At 36.9% G+C, this 19,631-nt stretch overlaps 1 protein-coding gene across 2 annotated transcripts in view; it reads right to left on the bottom strand.

Annotated features, from left to right (window-relative positions):
* The window catches only part of AAMDC (adipogenesis associated Mth938 domain containing), a 45,912-nt gene that overhangs the window by 24,354 nt on the left and 1,927 nt on the right, over positions 1–19,631 (bottom strand). For both annotated transcript variants that reach the window (XM_051987200.1, XM_051987199.1), the window contains one exon: positions 78–228. In XM_051987200.1, coding sequence (XP_051843160.1) covers positions 78–209 — 132 coding nt within the window. In that variant the 5' untranslated portion in view covers positions 210–228. The remainder of the gene's footprint in view (positions 1–77; positions 229–19,631) is intronic.

Genomic DNA, 19,631 nt, shown 5'->3' with positions numbered 1-19,631 from the left:
TGAGGTGCCTCTAAGGCATATCACATTAAAGGTATGATTAATTCGAGAGGAATGGAAACCAAAGACCAAATGATTACCTCGGTTCCGGTTTCTCTCCAGTCCCAGGACCGACTGCCCCCTGGCCACACTTTGCAGTCCTTGTAGGTTGTGCTACAATCTTGGACCTTCATTTGACCCCAAGAAAGGGAAGCGATTTTGGGGGAAGACATACTGGAGATGAAGCAAAACCTGAAAAAGTCAGAGATGCTGTCAGTTAAGGTTTAAGCATATTCCAGAGAAGAGAGATAAGCAGCCTACAATATATGATTTGATAAGAGGTATTACAGGATCATAAAGCTCAATGGGACCTTAGAGTTCATTTAGTCTAACTCCTTATTTTACAAATGAGATCACTGAAACTCTGAAGGATTCAATGACTTCTTTAACCTTTATTTTTAATATAACTTTATTATTTTTTCTCAATTTACACATTTATTTTCTTCCCTTCTACTCCCCAATTGAAGAAAAAATAAAAATCACATAATAGGCATAGTCAAGCAAAACAATTCCTATTGTTAACAATTTTCAAAAATGTATGTCTTTTTTTTTTCTAAAATAATTTTATTTTTCCTAATTACATATTACAATTTTAAATATATCTATTTTTAAAGGTTTTAAGCTCCAAATTCTATCCTTCCCCTCCTCCCTGGATAGTAAGCAATCCAATAAAAGTCACACAAGTACAATCATTTAAAACTTTTCCACATTATTCATTCTGTTCAAAAAGACTCAAACAGGGGCAGCTAGATGGCACAGTGGATAGAATACCAGCCCTGAATCCAGAAGGACCTGAGTTCAAATCTGGTCTCAGACACTTCTTAGCTATATGACCCTGGGCAAATCACTTAACCCCAAATGCTTCAGCAAATTAAAAAAAAAAAAAAAAAAGGAAGACTTGAACAACATGTGTAAGAAAGAAAGAAAAGAAGAAAGGAAGAAATTCAAATGAATCATTTTTTTCTCTGGAGGTGAATAGTATGTTTCATCATGAGTCCTTTGGGATTATTTTGGGATTGCTGAGAATAGATGTCATTCACAATTCTTCATTAAACAAAATTGCTGTTACTGTGTACAGTGCTCTTCTGATAATGCTCATTTTGCTTTGTATGTCTTCCCAGGTTTTTCTTGAAATCATCCTGCTTGTCATTTTTTATAGCACAATATATGCAATCATATATTGTGGTTTGTTTAGCCATTCCCTAATTGATGGGCAACCCCTGGATTTTCAATTCTTAACCACCACAACAAGAGCTACTATAAATATTTTTGAATAAATGGGACCTTTTCCCTTTTTTTGGATGTGTTTGGGATACCAACAGTGGTATTGCTAGATCAAGTGGTATGCAGTTTTATAGCCCTTTGGACACAGTTTCAAATCTCCCCAGAATGGCTGGATCAGTTCACTACTCCATCAACAATATATGTTTTCCCACATCCTCTCTAACATTTATCATTTTCCTTTTTTGTCACATTACCTAATCTGATAGAATTAGGTGGTACTTCAGAGTTGTTTTAATTTGTCTTTCTTTAATCAATAGCGATTTAGAGAAATTTTTCATATGACTATAGATAACTACAATTTCGTCTAAAATTTCCTGTTCAACTATTTATCAATTGGGGAATTACTTGTATTCTCACAAATTTGACTCAGTTCTCTGTATTTTTGAGAAAGGGAGGCCTTTGTACTTGCTGCAATATTTTTATCCAGTTTTCTGATTTTTTTAAAATTTTGAATGCATTGGTTTTGTTTGTGCAAAAACGTTTAAGTTTATATTATCAAAATCATCTATTTTATAATACTCCCTCTATCTTGTTTGATTCTAAATTCTTCCTTTATGCATAGATCTGAGAGATAAGTAGATGAATTTAGGTAGAATTTTCAAATTTTTTATATTATCTTAGCTCATAGAAGAGCAATTAATATTTTTCCAGTTGTTTAGAACTGACTTTGTGTGAAATGTGTTTTGTAATTGTGTTTATATACTTCTCAGGTTTGTTTTGGCAGATAGATGCCTAAGTGTTTTATATGCCTACAATTATTTTAAGTGAAATTTCTATTTCTGTCTTTTGTTGCTAGACTTTGATGGCAATATGTAGAAATGTTGATGATTTATACTGTGTCCTATAATTTTGCTAAATTGTTAATAATTTCAATTAATTTTAGTGGACTCTTTAAGTATGCCATCATATTATCTTCAAAGAGACATTATATACTTATGTAGAGATATATCATTGAAGAAATTTAGTAGAACCTTCCTTTTTCTATTTCATCTAAGTTGCCATAATAGAATAAATTCTTTAAATGTCTAACAGAATTCTCTTGTAAGTCTATGTAATAGTCTTGAGTTTTTTTCTCCCCCTTTGGGAGCTCATTTATCACTTGTTCAATATTTATTGTTCTAAGCTTGAGTTTTAAAAAGTATTTCTTGTTATGTTAATTGGGGTATTTCATATTTTATAGTTTTTCCTTTTAACTGTCAAATCTATTGGCACATGTAATTGGGCAAAGTAGTTTCTAATAATAATTTTCTTTTCTCTTTTATTTGTTGATTTCTCTTTAATCATCTTTGATAATGGCCAATTTGATTTTCACTGCTTTTAATCAGAAAAAAAGATTAGCTAGTGACAATTCACTAGCTAATAATTCATAGAAAAATATATATTTTAAAAAATCAACTTCTCATATTATAGATTTAAAATTTTCAATTTTGTTAAATCTCTTTGATTGTTGACTGTGCATTCCGATATTTAATTGGGCTTATTTGACTGGGTTTTCTATGTTTTTTCCCTAATATCCCACGCTATTGACTGAGCTGTTCTTTTCCCATTTGGTTTTTTATTTGTTTGTTTGGTTTATTTGGTTTGGATTAACAATGCAAAGCTTCCCTTAAGGATTATTTGGACTGTATCCCAAAAGTTTTGTTATATTGTCACATTGTCCTTTTCTTTGATGAATTTTTTTTATTTCTTCTATGATTTTGTTCTGTTACTCATGAATCCTTCAGGGTTAAGCTAGTTTCCAATTAATTTTTAATCATTCCTAAATGATCCTTTATTGAATATAATTTTCATTTTGTTGTGTTGGGTAAAGGAATTTCTCTTGGAAACTCTTCCTAAATCTTAAAAATTATTAAGTGTAGGGGTCCAAAGAGGAAGCTTGTACTGTGCAATAAGGAAGTACAAAGGCCTTGAAGACTGAGATCCTTGGATGTGGTTTTTTGTGAACAGTGTGGACTGCCTCATGAGCAGAAGCTCTGGTCGCATTGAGACCGCATCATCAATGGAGGCATCTCCTTCTCTAATTGGTTATGTGTGTGACCTCATAGACTCTATATAAGCCATGGGGACCAGGGAGTAGATGGAGTTCATTAGGAGTTCAAAGGAGTTCACGAGGAGATACAAGGAGGTCAGTAAAGGGCAGGGTGTGAATACATGGAATAAAGATCTTGAGCTTGCATGCAGCTGTCTTCAGATACTTTGTTGAATGTGAGAACCACTGCTTGGTGAGGTGGTGGCCAGAGATCTCTGAAGACCTCTGAGGTAATATTGATAAAGAACCACTGTGGGAGGTAGTGGCCAGAGATTTTCTGAACACCTAGGAATTAGGCATGACTGGTAACCTTAGCATCTGGGTGGGAGGAGCTACCTATAGCTTCTCCCAAAAGAGCTTTTGCTTATGGGGATCCATTTATCAATTTTTATAATACTGTTAGTTAAAATATCTTGGCATTATTTTGAAAATAGTTTTGACCTTCTGTGGATCCCTTGAATGGGTGCTGGGGATTCCAAGTTGTCCTTATATCATTCTTTAAGAACCAATGGCCTAATACATGGTCAGTTTTTGCAAATGCATCCCAACAACTGAGATACATGTATATATTCCTTTCTATTCCCTTCAAAAATCACCAAAGATTTACTGTATCTTCTAATTTTTCTAAATTTCTATGTAGTATCTTAATTTTTTGGTTTTTTTTTTTTTTTTTTTTTGGTTAAATCTAAGTCTGAAAGATGTCCACAAAGCTGCCAAATATTATACTTCAGTGTCTTTTCCTTTAAACAAAAATATTTTTCAAGCATTTAGAGGCTATTTCATTTCTTTTGCTTTGTTATTTTACTAGAGGCAACTGAAATTAAGTGACTTGCGCAGGATCACACAGCTAGAAATCTTTTGCTTTAAAAAAAAAATTCAACAGTATTTTATTTTTCCACGTAAAGATAGTTTTCAACATTTGTTATGTTGTACAAGAAAAATCAGATCAAAAGGGAAAAACCATGGGAAAGAAGGAAATAATCAAACAAAAAAGGAGAAAATACTATGTTTTGATCCATATTAACTCTTCAAAGTTTTCTGTCTAGACAAGAATGGCATTTTCCATCTCAAGTCTATTGGAATTGCTTTGAAATTACCATGTTATTGAGAAGATCCAAGTCCATCATAGTTGATCATCACATAATCTTGTTACTGTGTAAAATGTTCTCTTCCTTCTGCTTGCTTCAGTCAGATGCTATTTCATTATTGATACTAATTCCTTGTCTATAGCACTTTTAAGATAACATAGGTATCCAAGATAAGGTCAACATGGGTTCATGATTTAGACATAAAGAATGATATTATAAGCAAATTAGAACATATGATAATTTAACTTGCAAATTTGTGGAGAAGAAAGGAATTTGTAACCAAAGAAGAGCTATAGTTCATCATTGAACACATAAAGATAATTTTAATTATATTAAGTTAAAAAGTTTTTGTACAAACAAAACTAATGCAGATAAGATCAGAAGGGAAGCAACAAACTGGAAAAACATTTTTACGTTTAATGGTTCTGATAAAAGCTCATTTCTAAAATATATAGAGAACTGACTCAAATTTATATATTTCAAGCCATTCTCCAATTGATAAATGATAAATTGATAAAAGGATATGAACAGACGATTTTCAGATGAAGAAATTGAAACCATTTCTAGTCAAATGAAAAGGTGTTCTAAATCACTATTGATCAGAGAAATGCAAATTAAGACAACTCTGAGGGTACAAACTCTCAGATTGGCTAAAATGACAGGAAAAAATAGACAAATGTTGGAGGGGATGTGGGAAAAGTGAGACACTAATACACTGATGGTGAACTTGTGAGCAGATCCAATTATTTTGGAGAGCAATTTAGAACTATGCCCAAAGGGTTATCAAACTGTGCATACCCTTTGACCCAGCAGTGTTTCTACTGGGCTTATATCCCAAAAAGATCTTAAAGGAGGGAAAGGGACCCACATGTGCAAAAATGTTTGTGGTAGCCCCTTTTGTAGAATCAAGGAACTGGAAACTGAATAGATGATCAGTTGGAGTATCACTTGGAGACTGGCTAAATAAATTATAGTATATGAATGTTATGGAATATTATTGTTTTATAAAAATAATCAAAAGGATGATTTTAGAGAGGCCTGGAAAGATTTACATGAACTAAGTTAACTGAGCACAACCAGGAGGTCATTGTACATGGCAACAACAAGATTATACAATGATCAATTCTGATGGACGTGGCTCTTCTCTTTTTTTTTTTTTTAAATAACTTTTTATTGATAGAACTCATGCCAGGGTAATTTTTTACAGCATTAACCCTTGCATTCACTTCTGTTCCGATTTTTCCCCTCCCTCCCTCCACCCCCTCCTTTACATGTTGAATAGGTTACAGTATATCCTGGATACAATATATGTGTGCAGAACCGAACAGTTTTCTTGTTGCACAGGGAGAATTGCATTCAGAAGGTATAAATAATCTGGGAAGAAAAACAAAAATGCAAGCAGTTTATATTCATCTCCCAGTGTTCTTTCTTTGGGTGTAGCTGCTTCTGCCCATCTTTGATCAAATGAAACTGAATTAGCTCTCTTTATCCATTTCCATCAGAATACATCCTCAAACAGTATCATTGTTGAAGTATATAATGATCTCCTGGTTCTGCTCATTTCACTTAGCATCAGTTCATGTAAGTCTCGCCAGTCCTCTCTGTATTCATCCTGCTGGTCATTCCTTACAGAACAATAATATTCCATAATGTTCATATACCACAATTTACTCAACCATTCTCCAATTGATGGGCATCCATTCATTTTCCAGTTTCTAGCCACTACAAACAGGGTTGCCACAAACATTTTGGCACATACAGGTCCCTTTCCCTTCTTTAGTATCTCTTTGGGGTATAAGCCCAGTAGAGACACTGCTGGATCAAAGGGGTATGCAGTTTGATAACTTTTTGAGCATAGTTCCAAATTGTTCTCCAGAATGGCTGGATGTGTTCACAATTCCACCAACAATGTATCAGTGCCCCTGTTTTCCCACATCCCCTCCAACATTCCAAATTATCTTTTCCTGTCACTCTAGCCAATCTGACAGGTGTGTAGTGGTATCTCAGAGTTGTCTTAATTTGCATTTCTCTGATTAATAATGATTTGGAGCATATTTTCATGTCTATAAATAGTTTCAATTTCTTCGTCTGAGAATTGTCTGTTCATATCCTTTGACCATTTATCAATTGGAGAATGGTTTGATTTCTTATAGAGTCAATTCTCTATATATTTTGGAAATGAGGCCTTTATCAGAACCTTTGATTGTAAAAATGTTTTCCCAGTTTATTGTTTCCCTTCTAATCTTGTCTGCATGTACATAAACTTTTCAATTTGATATAATCAAAGTTTTCTATTTTGTGGTCAAAAGTGATCTCTAGTTCTTCTTTGGTAATAAATTCCTCCCTCTTCCACAGGTCTGAGAGGTAAACTATCCTATGCTCTTCCAATTTATTTATTATCTCATTCTTTATGCCTAGGTCATGAACCCATTTTGACCTTATCTTGGTGTATGGTGTTAAGTGTGGGTCAATGCCTAGTTTCTGCATGGCTCTTCTCAACAGTGAGATGATTCATTTTATTATGATTTTATTATTTTTTAAAGTCATCTTCTAATTGATAAATGTTCAAAGAATATGAAGTTTTCAGAAGAAATTAATGCTATCAATAGTTATAGGTACATTCATGCACTGTTCGTATAGTGATAAATAGGCCCAACCAATGTGGAGAACAATTTGGAACTATGGCCAAAGGGTTATAAAACTGTATATACTTTTTTGATCCAGCAAGATTGCTATGAGATCTATATTCCAAAGAAATCAAAGATAAAGGAAACAAACCCCTATATACAAAAATATCTAAAATAGCTTTGGTAACAAAAAAAGTGGAAATTGAGGGGATACCCAACAATTGGAGAATAGTTAACCAAGTTGTGGGGTTTGATTGTGATGGAATACTCTTGTTTTGTAAGAAACAATGAAAGGGATAGTTTCAGAGAAAATTGTGAAAACCTACATGAACTGATACCAAATTAAAGAATCGAAACCAGAACACTACATAGTAATAGCAATATTGTAATGATGATCAACTGTGACTTACTCTGAGCAATAAAGTGATCTCTGACAAAGGATTCATAATGACAATACCATCCAGTATATAGAGAAAGAATAGATCAATTCTTAGTGTAGATTGAAGCACTTTTTTCCCCCCACTTTATCTTTATTGTCTTTGTTTTTTCAACATGGTTAATATGGAAATATATTTTACAGGGATACTAGATGGCTCAGCAGATAAGAATATTAGGCCTGGAGTCAGGAAGATCTGAGTTTGAATCCAGTTTCAGGTACTTTTAGTTATATGAACCTGAGCAAATCACTTAATCTCTGTTTGCTTTCTATTATTAGAAATGGAAATGGTAAATTATTCCAGAATCTTTGCCAAGAAAACTCCATGGAGTCTGGCTATGGTCCATGGAATCACAAAGAATTGGACATGACTGAACAACAAATGTTTTGCATGACTTCACATATATAATGGGTATTACATTGCTTGCTTTCTCAAGCTGGAGGGAGGGAGAGAATTAGACACTGAAGAATTTTTTTTAATGAAGCAAATAATTAAATGAAAAAAAATTAACAAAGAATTCCTCAAAGAAGGAAACCAACAAATCACATTTTCCCTATGGACTGGGGTAAGAAAGGACTTAGCAAGCAATGGGAGAGTAACTTTAGGTATACACTATGATTGTTTGCACATTCCTACCTGTACATATATGGAGGGAGTCATCCATCTTTTTAGACTAGGTGGAAGGCTGGAACTTTTTTTTTAGCAGAAAACTTGAATTATACATAATCAAAAAAAAATTCTATTCTATCTTAACCACCTTGTCCTCTTCTCTCTCAGCTGAGACTTTGCCTCTTATTTCACTGAGAAAATTGAAGACATTGAACACGAGTTCCTACTTCTTCCTCTTCATTTTAACATCCTTAGATGCTCCTAATCTCTTTTCCCAGTCTCTGACAATGATGGTTCTACATGTGCCCTTGATCACATCACTTTCTTTCTGCAAAGTGCAACCTCAATCATCCCCATGTTGATTTCATGCTCTTTTTCTTACCTTCAGTTCCTACTACTGATTCCTTCGGAGAGTTCTTAAAATATTTCCTAATTTCAGCCCTTATAAAAAACCTTTACTGTTGGAATCCTTACAAACTGCTAACTCATTAGAGTTGATTACAATTGGCGCCCAAGTGTGGGAACCAAGGACCCTACTTTCACTGAAGAAGTCTCCAGTGACCAGGAACTTAGGTGAGTATAAGACAAACAGGGAACTTATTTTCTTAAAGACTAAACTAGTAACCTTTTTTGGCTGAAATGGGACAGATCCTAGGTAAAGATTCTCCATCCCCACCCCAATCCTCCCCAACCCCCCCCAACCCCAGCCCCACCCAGGAGTGGTGTTATAGAAAGCCTGCTTAAGCTGATAGAAGATCAAGGGCTACTTGTAACTTGGGGACAGGCAGCTAGACTTCTGGGTACATTAAAATGTACCTCCCCTTGGTTCTTAGAGGAAGAGCAAATCTCTCTAGATAACTGGGCATTGGTTGGTCAACAACTCTCTGCATATAACAATGAAAACGGTCCTCATTCAGTTTCCATCGAGGCATTCTATTTATACAATATGATACAGCTGGCCTTAAGATACCGTATAAGTTCTAGGAGAAAAGGAAAAAACTCTAGGAATAGCCAAAGGGGAAGCCTGAGATAAAGGAGGAAGACAAAGAACAGATTAATGGCCATATCCCCACAGGGCATGGAGACTTAAGTGAGGCTCAAGGATGGGATGAATCTGAGGCAGCTTCAGCCCCACCTAAGGAGCAGGTAATTGACTCTGCTCCATCAACTCCACCCTCCGGGATGGAGGGAGGAGGGGTAGTGGGGGGGGGGGAAGTGACAGCACCAGCACCTCCCCCCCAGCATCCAGCACCCCCTTCCCCCCCCAGCATCCAGCTGCTCCTATGAGTAGATTGCAAAAGGGACTAATTAAGGCCAAAGAAGAAGGGAAAAATGTATCAGAATTTCAACACCACATTTTTCCTGTAATTCAACAGTTTAATTCTTCAGGTCAAGAAAGTAGAAGATACTCACCTTTTGATATAGAAATCCTCAAAGACCTGAAAAAAGCTTGCACTCTTTATGGGGCTACATCAGCTTATGTTAAGATGCTATTACAAAATTTGTCTTTTGAAATCTTGACCCCGAATGACTGGAAATCTATAGCAAGGATATGCCTAGAACCTGGACAGAACTACTTGTGGCTTTCTGAATATAGTGAGCTCTGTAGGATACAAGCCCAACAAAATAGTCAAAGTGGAGTTCATACTGCAATCACCTGTGACCTACTAACAGGTGTAGGTCCTTATGCAGATGTGGAAGTACAAATTAATTATTCTGTAGCAGCATATCAGCAAATTGCTGCTAATGCTATCAAAACGTGGGCTTCTCTCCACAATAAAGATGAAAAAGGGGGGGCCTTCACAAAAATAACATAAGGGCCAAATGAACCCTTTGCTGACTTTGTGGGACGTTTGCACACCGCTATCACAAGAACAAATGGAGAAAATGCAATAACAGACATCTTGATAAGGCAACTTGCTAAGGAAAATGCTAATGAGGTTTGCAGAAGAATTATACTAGGACTGCACAAGGATGCTCCTTTAGAGGAGCTCATAAGACGCTGTGCCACAGTGGGCACAGGTGCCTTTTATAGCCAGGCTATGATGCAGACTTCCCAAAATCCAAACATGAGAAGACAGAGTCCCTCCTGGAAAGGGACTTCCAGAGAGACTCATAGATGCTTTCAGTGTGGAAAAGTAGGACATCTGAAAGCTCAATGTTGGTATAGAGATAGAATGGGAAAACAGGGTGGGAGAACAAGACCTAATACCCCATGTCCAAAATGCAACAGAGGATTCCATTGGGCCTCAGAATGTAGACAGATTCAGGGAAACGGGATGAGAGGCCCAGCCCCAGGGCCCAAGGCAAAAAACACTTGGGGCATGATGGCAGCCAATGGTGCACCCAGAGAGTGCCTAGAAGTCCAGTACCCAGACATGACCAATCAGCCAGAAAGCCATATGATGGGAGAAGGGGATTACACAGTCAACCAGCCAGGAAGCAACCTGATGGCAGAAAGGAATTACAATTAGGGACAATAGAGCTGTATGCAGCTGGGACAACTGAGATACCCCCTGGAGAGGTGAAATCTGTTCCTCTCCAGCCTATGGATCCCTTACCTCCAGGCACAGTAGGCTTGACCATTTCACCTCCTTTTTGTACATACAAAACAGTGTCCATCCACACACTGATGTGGGAAACTGGGGAATGTGTAGATAATATCCCAGTCACTAATACAGGTAGACAATGTGTGACTTATCACCCAGGAGAAGTAGTAGCATCAGGTTTACTCATACAGAATCCTAATAAGCAAGCTGGTGATAGTCACCCAGACTCTGACTTCAGACCACAAAATCCAGGAATATACTGGACAGCAGCTGTAACAGCTGACCGACCTATGCTCACGATCTATATAAATGGCCTACCATCGGAAGGATTGGTAGACACAGGTGCAGATTGTACAGTTATTAGAGGTGCCAATTGGCCCAGTCACTGGCCAAAGATTAAAGCAGACACCTACATGTCTGGAGTAGGAGGATCAATAGCAGCTGAAGTTAGTGCTGCCCCTATGAGATGGACTTTTGAAGACAAAACAGGAGTTTTTACTCCTTTTATAGTTGAAAAACTCCCCATCAATCTGTGGGGAAGAGACGTTTTACAACAATTGGGATTAAAAATTAGTACTTCAGTTTTTTAAGCAGGGCTGCTGTTGAAGGCCTGCCAACACTTTCACCTGTTCCTATCCAATGGAAAACTGATACACCAGTGTGGATAGAATAGTGGCCCTTAGGTAGCGCTAAAATTCAGGCCTTATTAGATATAGTACAGGAGCAGCTTGAACAAGGGCATTTACATCCTTCTCTAAATCCTTGGAATTCCCCAGTGTTCGTTGTAAAAAAGAAATCGGGAAAATGGAGGATGCTCACTGATTTAAGAAAAGTAAATGAACAGATGGAAACTATGGGAACTCTTCAGCCTGGACTTCCATCTCCTACTCAATTGCCTAGAGAGTGGCCTCTTTGGATCATCGATATTAAGGATTGTTTCTATTCTATCCCTCTGGATAAGGAGGATATGAAAAGATTTGCCTTTTCAGTGCCCAGCGTTAACTTAGCTGAGCCTTATAAAAGATATGAATGGACAGTTTTGCCACAGGGAATGAAAAACAGCCCCACTATGTGTCAAATGTATGTTGCTGCTGCTCTTGCTCCAATAAGAAAAGCATTTCCAAAAGTTATGCTATTACATTATATGGATGATATATTGGGATGTGCACCTGAGGAACAAATGCTAGAAGCATGTCTACAAAAGACCATAGAAACACTAAGATACTACAAATTATACATAGCTGAAGAGAAAATTCAAAGACATGCTCCTTTTCAATATTTAGGATATGAAGTATACCCTAAGGTGCTTACAGTACAAAAACTATCCTTAAGAACAGAGAAGCTAAACACCTTAAATGATTTTCAGAAATTGATAGGAGATATCCAATGGATGTGACCAGTGTTAGGCTTGACTACCTATCAGTTACAACCATTATATGATATTTTAAGGGGAGACAGTGCTTTAAATTCACCACGCCAGCTTACAAAAGAAGCTTAAGAGGCTTTGAGAGAAGTTGAACTGGCTTTATCCAATGTGGTTGAAAGAGTCACTCAAAAACCCCTGGAAATATCAGTTTTTGCCACACAAGAGGCACCCACAGCAGTCCTTCACCAAGGAGACAGTGTGATAGAGTGGGTGAACCTCCCGGCACAACCAGAACAAAGCCTTACTCCTTACCAGTGCTTGTGGCTAGAATTTTGTTAAAGGCCATTAAGCGAGCGGTACAATTATCTGGGGCAAGACCTGATAAGATATACACCTTTTACACCAATACACAAATTAATGTGTGTTGTGAGACCATCCCAGAGTGGCAAATTTTATTAGCCATGGCTCCAAATTTTACACATGGGTCTCCATTAAAGATAACCAGACTTTTACATAATTGGCGATGGATTCTTGAAGAAAAAGTTTCTAAATTTCCTCTTAAAGGACCAACTATCTTTACAGATGCATCCAAACACAATATTTGCGCTCTATACTCTCATGACTTAACGATAAAGAGAGTAGTCAGAACTCCTTTTCAGTCCACTCAGCAGAACGAATTATATGCGATTATGTTAGCTCTCACTTATTACCCAGGCGACATAAATATAATATCTGATTCAGCCTATTCAGTAGGCGTGGTACAAAGAATTGCCACAGCCCAAATAAAATGTGCAGCTTCTAATATATATCAGCTCTTTAAGGAACTTCAGGAGCAAGTGAGAAAACATCCAGGTAAGATTTATATCTTGCATGTCCACTCACATAGTGGACTCCCAGGCCCTATTTTTGATGGGAATTCAAAGGCAGATAGCCTTTTAACTATGCTAGCCAGTACGCCTTTATTTCAGGAGGCCCAGGAATCTCATTCTAAATACCATCAGGCTGCTCGAGCTTTGCGTTTACAATTTGGGATTATAAAAGAGGAAGCTAGGAGCATAGTAAAAAGCTGTACAGCTTGCCTTCCTTTCCATGCTCCTACACTGCCTCCAGTGAAGAACCCTCGTGGTTTGAGACCCAATGAAATCTGGCAAATGGATGTGACCCATTATAAATCTTTCGGTCGTCTGTCTTTTATCCATGTTGTGGTAGACACCTTTTCAGGATTCACTTTTGCCATACCAGCAGCAAAAGAGACAGCCCGAGTGGTCACTGAATTCCTCACGCAAGCATTTGCCATTATGGGTGTGCCACAAGCAATAAAAACAGACAATGGTCCTGCATACACCTTCAAACATTTTGCACACTTTTGTGCACAGTATAAGATTTTACACACCACTGGCATACCCTTTAATCCTCAAGGACAGGCAATAGTAGAGAGGAGAAACAGAGACATCAAGATGCTGCTATATGTTAGCTATCAGTATTACTTCTATTACATGTTAGTTATATCTACCGTTATTTACCATATTAAAAATTAAAATGTCACTATTATTATGAAAAAGAGTATGAAGCCCTTTGAAAACACTTTGACTTCAAGGACTTCATGACAGAATCTTTAGGGTACCTTGAGACCCTCTTCTGAACTCATCTACTGCACTTAACATTGTTGACTCCCTTCTCTCTTCTAAATACTCTGTCCTGCTGAGTATTTGTGATACTTTTTTCTGGTACAGATCCTACTTGGTCATTTTTTCTGGCTCATTATTTATATCACTCTCTGCTCTCAACTATGGGTTTATGTTAGGGCTTGATCAAACATCCCATTCTCTTATTTCTTTAGATAATCTCATTACTTCTCAAAAGTTTAATTATCATCTCTATGTGGCTTCAAAATCTACCAGCCTCTAGTCTCTCCCTTGAATTTTGGGATTCAACAAGTCTGAAAATACACTTTCTTCCTAAATACACTCTTTGCCTAAGTATTACATTAAATTACTATCCTTCTTCTAGTCTCCTAGATTGATAATATTGGTAGTATCTCCTCACCTTCCTTTACCCCACATTTTCAATCAGTTGTCAAATCTGTCACAATCCCTCTCTTGAGCATAAATAGAGCTTCAATGGGCCAGTCGAGGAAGTTCTTTAGAGTGAAGAAGTTACAAGTCGAGATTTCAAGGGAATGATATGAAGAGTGGAGCTGGCTGGAGGCTGAAGAAAGCAGAGGCAGAGGCTGAAGGACCAGACCTTTGGATTTGGCGACATTCGGAGAGAGCTCTTGGAACCAAGCAGAGAGATAGGCCTCTAAGCTAACCGGGCTATATTGGAGATAATAAAAGATCTGAACTTTTATCACCTGGCTGCATTTTGAGAAGAAAATGCTCACCACATTTTGGCGCCCAAACAGGGACCGATTCAGATCCATCTGAACTAGATCACAACAATCAAAGGCTTCCATTAAGGAGGGGAGCCCATCATTTCCAGAGGTTGTCCATTTGGATTATTAAAATTCATATTTCAAAATGTCCTTTTAGACATAATTTACTTCTCTCTATAATTTCTACTTTTTAAGCTCCTTAAGATCCCTTACATCTGATCCCTTCTCCATTGTTATAAATACACTTTTAAAAAAAAATATTTCCCAAACTAGTATTTTATTTTTCTCCAATTACATGTAAAAACATTTTTAAACATTCTTTTTTTTTGGCCAAGTTTTGAGTTCCGAATTCTTTTTTTTATTTTTTATTTTTAATTATAGCTTTTTATTGACAGAACATATGCATGGGTAATTTTTACATTATCCCTCGCACTCACTTCTGTTCCAACTTTTCCCTTCCCTCCCTCCACCTCCTTCCTTAGATGGCAGGCAGTCTTATACATGTTAAACATGTTAAAGTATATCCTAGATACAGTATACGTGTGCAGATCTGTATAGTTGTCTTGTTGCACAAGAAAAATTGCATTCAGATGGTAAAAATAACCTGGGAAGAAAAACAAAAATGCAAGTAGTCCACATTCATTTCCCAGTGTTCCTTCTCTGGGTGTAGCTGATTCTGTCCAGCATTGATCAATTGGAACTGAATTGGATCTTTTCTTTGTCCAAGATATCCACTTCCATCAGAATACATCCTTATACAGTATTGTTGAAGTATATAATGATCTCCTGGTACTACCCATTTCACTCAGCATCAGTTCATGTAAGTCTCTCCAAGCCTCTCTATAGTCATCCTGCTGGTCATTTCTTACAGAGTAATATTCCACAACATTCATATGCCACAATTTCCCCAACCATTCTCCAATTGATGGGCATTCATTCATTTTCCAGTTTCTAGCCGCTACAAAAAGGCCGCCCACATTTTGGCACATACAGGTCCTTTTCCCTTCTTTGATATCTCTTTGGGATATAAGCCCAGTAGTAACAGTGCTAGATCAAAAGGTATGCACAGTTTGATAATTTTTTGGGCATAATTCCAGATTGCTCTCCAAAATGGCTGGATCTGTTCACAACTCCACCAACAATGCATCAGTGTCCCAGTTTTCCCCGCATCCCCTCCAACATTCGTCACTATCTTTTCCTATCATAGCCAACCTGACAGGTATGTAGTGGTATCTCAGAGTTGTCTTAATTTGCATTTCTCTGATCAGTAGTGATTTGAAACACCCTTTCATATGAGTAGAAGTAGTTTCAATTTCATCATCTGAAAATTGTTTGTTCATATCCTTTGCCCATTTATCAATTGGAGAATGGTTTGAAGAAATACACTCTTGACACTGAAAATCAGATACTGAAGAAATGCATTAAAGAAGAATGTTAAGGAATTGTCTTAATGTTTCTAGCTGGGCCCCACTCCTCTTCAAGAAGAGGGAGTGCTGAGTCTAGAAGTAGGAGAACTTTTATAGTTGCTAGTGGGGTGCAGGCCCTCCCTTCAGAGAACAGATTGGTCTGTTTCTTCTGGGTTACAGTCTTTCTGAAAAGCCCACTACGTTTCCTCTAAATATGTATAAACATGTTCCCTCGCCCCCTCCCCTCCCATCATATATCCCACATTCAAAAAATGGCAGAAGACTCCTCCTACAGGGTATGTTTAATATTCAATTAGCCTATTAAGCAGCTGTATTTGGTCAAGTCAAGTCACTGACCCCACTAGTTTGGGCTAGATGAGCTATTATCTTAATAAATTTATAGTTTTCTTAAATCCACCAGACTCTTTCTGATTGGTTGAATCAACCTGCACCTTCCCAGCTTCCCACTTCCTAGTCTGCTGAAGGCTTCTAACGATCACTTAATTGTTCTATGGAATCTTAACCTTCCTTAACCTCTCACTTTCTGAAAACCCCTTGGGCAATGGTACCCTCTATCCCACACTGCCTAGAAGCTAGCAACATGTTGTGCAAATCCAACTTTTCAGCATTTCTCACAATTCTCAAAGGAGTCTATCTTATCTCAGGACACTTCACCTTTCTCCCAGAATACTTCAATGGCTTCTTACCTGATCTTCCTGTCACTCAAATCTTTTTAATAAAACTATCATCCACACTGCTACTGAAGTGACCTTAAGTATAGCCATGACCATGTGTCACTCATACCCAATATATTCCAGTGGTTCCCTGTTTCTAGAAGAAAATATGAACCTTGTTGTTTAGATCTTAATGCCCTTCAAAATCTGACCCCAATCTATCTTTCCACTCTCACTGTTATTCTCTCCTGAATACTATTTACCCAAACTGATCTTAGTTCTGTCTCTGTCCCAGATGTCACATTCCATCCCAGCTCAGTGCCTTTGTAAAAACCATACCCCATGCCTAGAATAACTCCTCACTTCTACCTTGTTATAATCCCTCTCTTCTTTCAATATGCATGAAACCTTTCCTGATATTTCCAATGAACAACTTTTCTATCAAATTACCTTGTATTTAATTATTTTGTTTATTGTATTATTTATTCTGAACATATTTATGTCCTTATTGTAATTTAGAATCTCTGCTCCTTGGGAATTAGGAGTCTTTCATGTTACTTGTATCTACAAGCACTTAATGCTTGTTGATTTACATATTACCCTAATATTTATTAAGTACCTATTATGTAGGTAGGTATGTAGACACTGCTAGCTTTGGGGATGTAAAGGCCAAAAAATTTCAGTCCCATTCCTTAAGAAGTCTGCATTGTTTTGGGGGAATAAAACATATACATAAATAAGTAAATGAAAAGTACATATAAGATAATATGAGGCAATTTCAAAAAGTGAACTTTAACTGAAGGACCAGAAAAGCCTTCTAGTAGGTAGTGGCAATTGAGCAAAATTCTGAAAGAAAGGGATTCTAAGAAGCTGATATCCTAGGATTTCTGTCAGGAGCAGTATTTAAAGAAGGTTTGCTAGGCAGCTAGCTGATAATTAGCTAATAGATAGATAGAACCTTTGACTTGAAGTTGCATTTTACTTTAGAGGGAAACAGTGGAGATTTATAAATAATTGGCTAACCTGGTAAGGGCCATGCTTTCTGTTTCTAGCTCCTGGGTTTTGTTGGTATTGATACATAGAAATGCTTATGATTTATGTGCAACTTTGCTAACATAGTTAACTGTTTCAACCAGGTTTTAGTTGATTTCTCTAGGGTTCTCTAAATATACCATGATATTGAAGGGGGAGGGAAACTGTTCCCTTTACTGAAGCTGTGTTCTCTTTAAGATAATCATTTTGAAACTATGTTCCTTTAAGAGTATCACTCTGAAACTGTATTCCCTTTTGATCCCTTTTGGAGTCTTAGCCCCTCCTGGGGAAGGCATTTCCCCCCAGATAAGTTATCTTTCTGGGATGCCAGAGCCTTTGATTCAATTAGAAATCCTGATCAAAAAGCATCCCTTTGAAGTGTTATTAATTTCAAAAGGAGATATGGACCAGATACTGATAAGCATCTAAATCTGGGAATCTTGGTTTCCTGAAGCCTTAAGACTCCTTTTAAAGGGCAGTTTCTAAACTTAAACTTTGCAGAGGCCCAAACAGTTTGCTAGGACTCTGCCTGCTGAGAAGGCATTCTCTTCTCAGTGCCAGACTCCATTTCCTTAATAGGACTTTGCAACTATAGAAGTCAGTTTCTTAGCAAACTGGTTTGTATCCAACAATAAACTTTCATTTCTGCCATTAATATTTCAGGATAAGTAAATTATTTCACTTTGAACCTGCGGGCCAACCAAAAGGGGATTTTAACAACTCTCTTATTGCCACTAACTTCATCACTACCTGGAATCAAGGGGATACTATCATCTGCAAAGAGTGATAGTTTTGTTTCCTCATTGCCCATTTGTATTCCTTCAGTTCCTTTTTCTTGTTAGCATAATATTGAATAGTGATAATGAGCATCCTCACTACACTCCTAATCTTATTGGGACAGCTACAAGTTTATCTTCATTACTGATAATGCTTGCTCTTGGGTAGAACAGTTGTTTTTGGCAAGGTAATTGGTGTTAAGTAACTTGCCCAGGGGCACACAGCTAGTAAATATTAAATGTCTGGGACTGAATTTGAAAAGTCAGATCCTCATGGCTCTCTTTAATAATGAGATGATTCAAACCAGTTCCAATTGTCCAGTGATGAAGAAAGCCATATACACCCAAAGAGAGTCCTCAAGGAACTGAGTGTAGACCACAGCATAGCATTTTCATGCTTTCTGTTGATGTTTGCTTGCATTTTGTTTTCCTTCTCAAGTTTTTTTTCTTCCTAGATTCGATTTTTCTTGTGCAGCAAGATAATTGTATAAATATGTATACATATATTGGATTTAACATATATTTTAACATTTAACACGTATTATACTACCTGCTGTCAAGAGGAGGGAGTGGGGGGAAAGAGGGAAAAATTTGGAACAGAAAATTTTGCAAGGGTCAATGTTGAAAAATTACCCATGCGTATGTTTTGTAAATAAAAAGCTTTAATCAAAAAAGAAAGAAAGAAAGAAAAAAGTCAGGTCCTCCTGACTTAAAGGCTGGGGTTCTATCTACTGTGTCATCTAGCTGCCTTTCTAGATTTAAATATAGCCATGTTTTCTGAATATCAATTTGGTAGCTATATAGAGAAGGGATTGCAAAAAGGGAGAGATTGGAAGCTAGAGATCAATTAAGAAGCTATTGTAATAATCGAGGAGACAAATGCTGAGCTATAGTGCAGGTAAAATACACCATCTATATAAATGCTATTAATGTGTCTTCTTAGTGCCTTTGCACTGATCCAGTTCCTATGTCTGAAATGCACTTCCCCCTTACCTGTGCTAAATTGAGTTTTTTTATTCCTTTTTCCTTTAGGAAAAGAAAAGGAAAGAAGGAAAAGGGAAGAAAAAAGAGGAATTCTTATTACTTTGAAGATGCAGGTGAGACAATGTCTTCTGCACATTGTCTTTCCACATCCCTCAACTGGAAGTTTCATCTTTACCACAGTATTTCATATTTAATCATATATGCATAAATATATATTTATGCTATACATTTTTATATATATTCATCTTCCTCATTAAAATGTAAGCTTATTTTAGTCTGTTTTATTCTATGTACAACTATTAGTTCCCTCAGTGCCAGATAAACCATAGGCACCTAATGCTTTTTGTTGATCAAATACGG

The sequence above is a fragment of the Antechinus flavipes genome, chromosome 3, assembly GCF_016432865.1.
Source record: "Antechinus flavipes isolate AdamAnt ecotype Samford, QLD, Australia chromosome 3, AdamAnt_v2, whole genome shotgun sequence".
Taxonomy (NCBI): Eukaryota; Metazoa; Chordata; class Mammalia; order Dasyuromorphia; family Dasyuridae; genus Antechinus; species Antechinus flavipes.
Note: the sequence above shows the minus strand (reverse complement) of the source record. Positions and strands in the feature narration are given on the sequence as shown.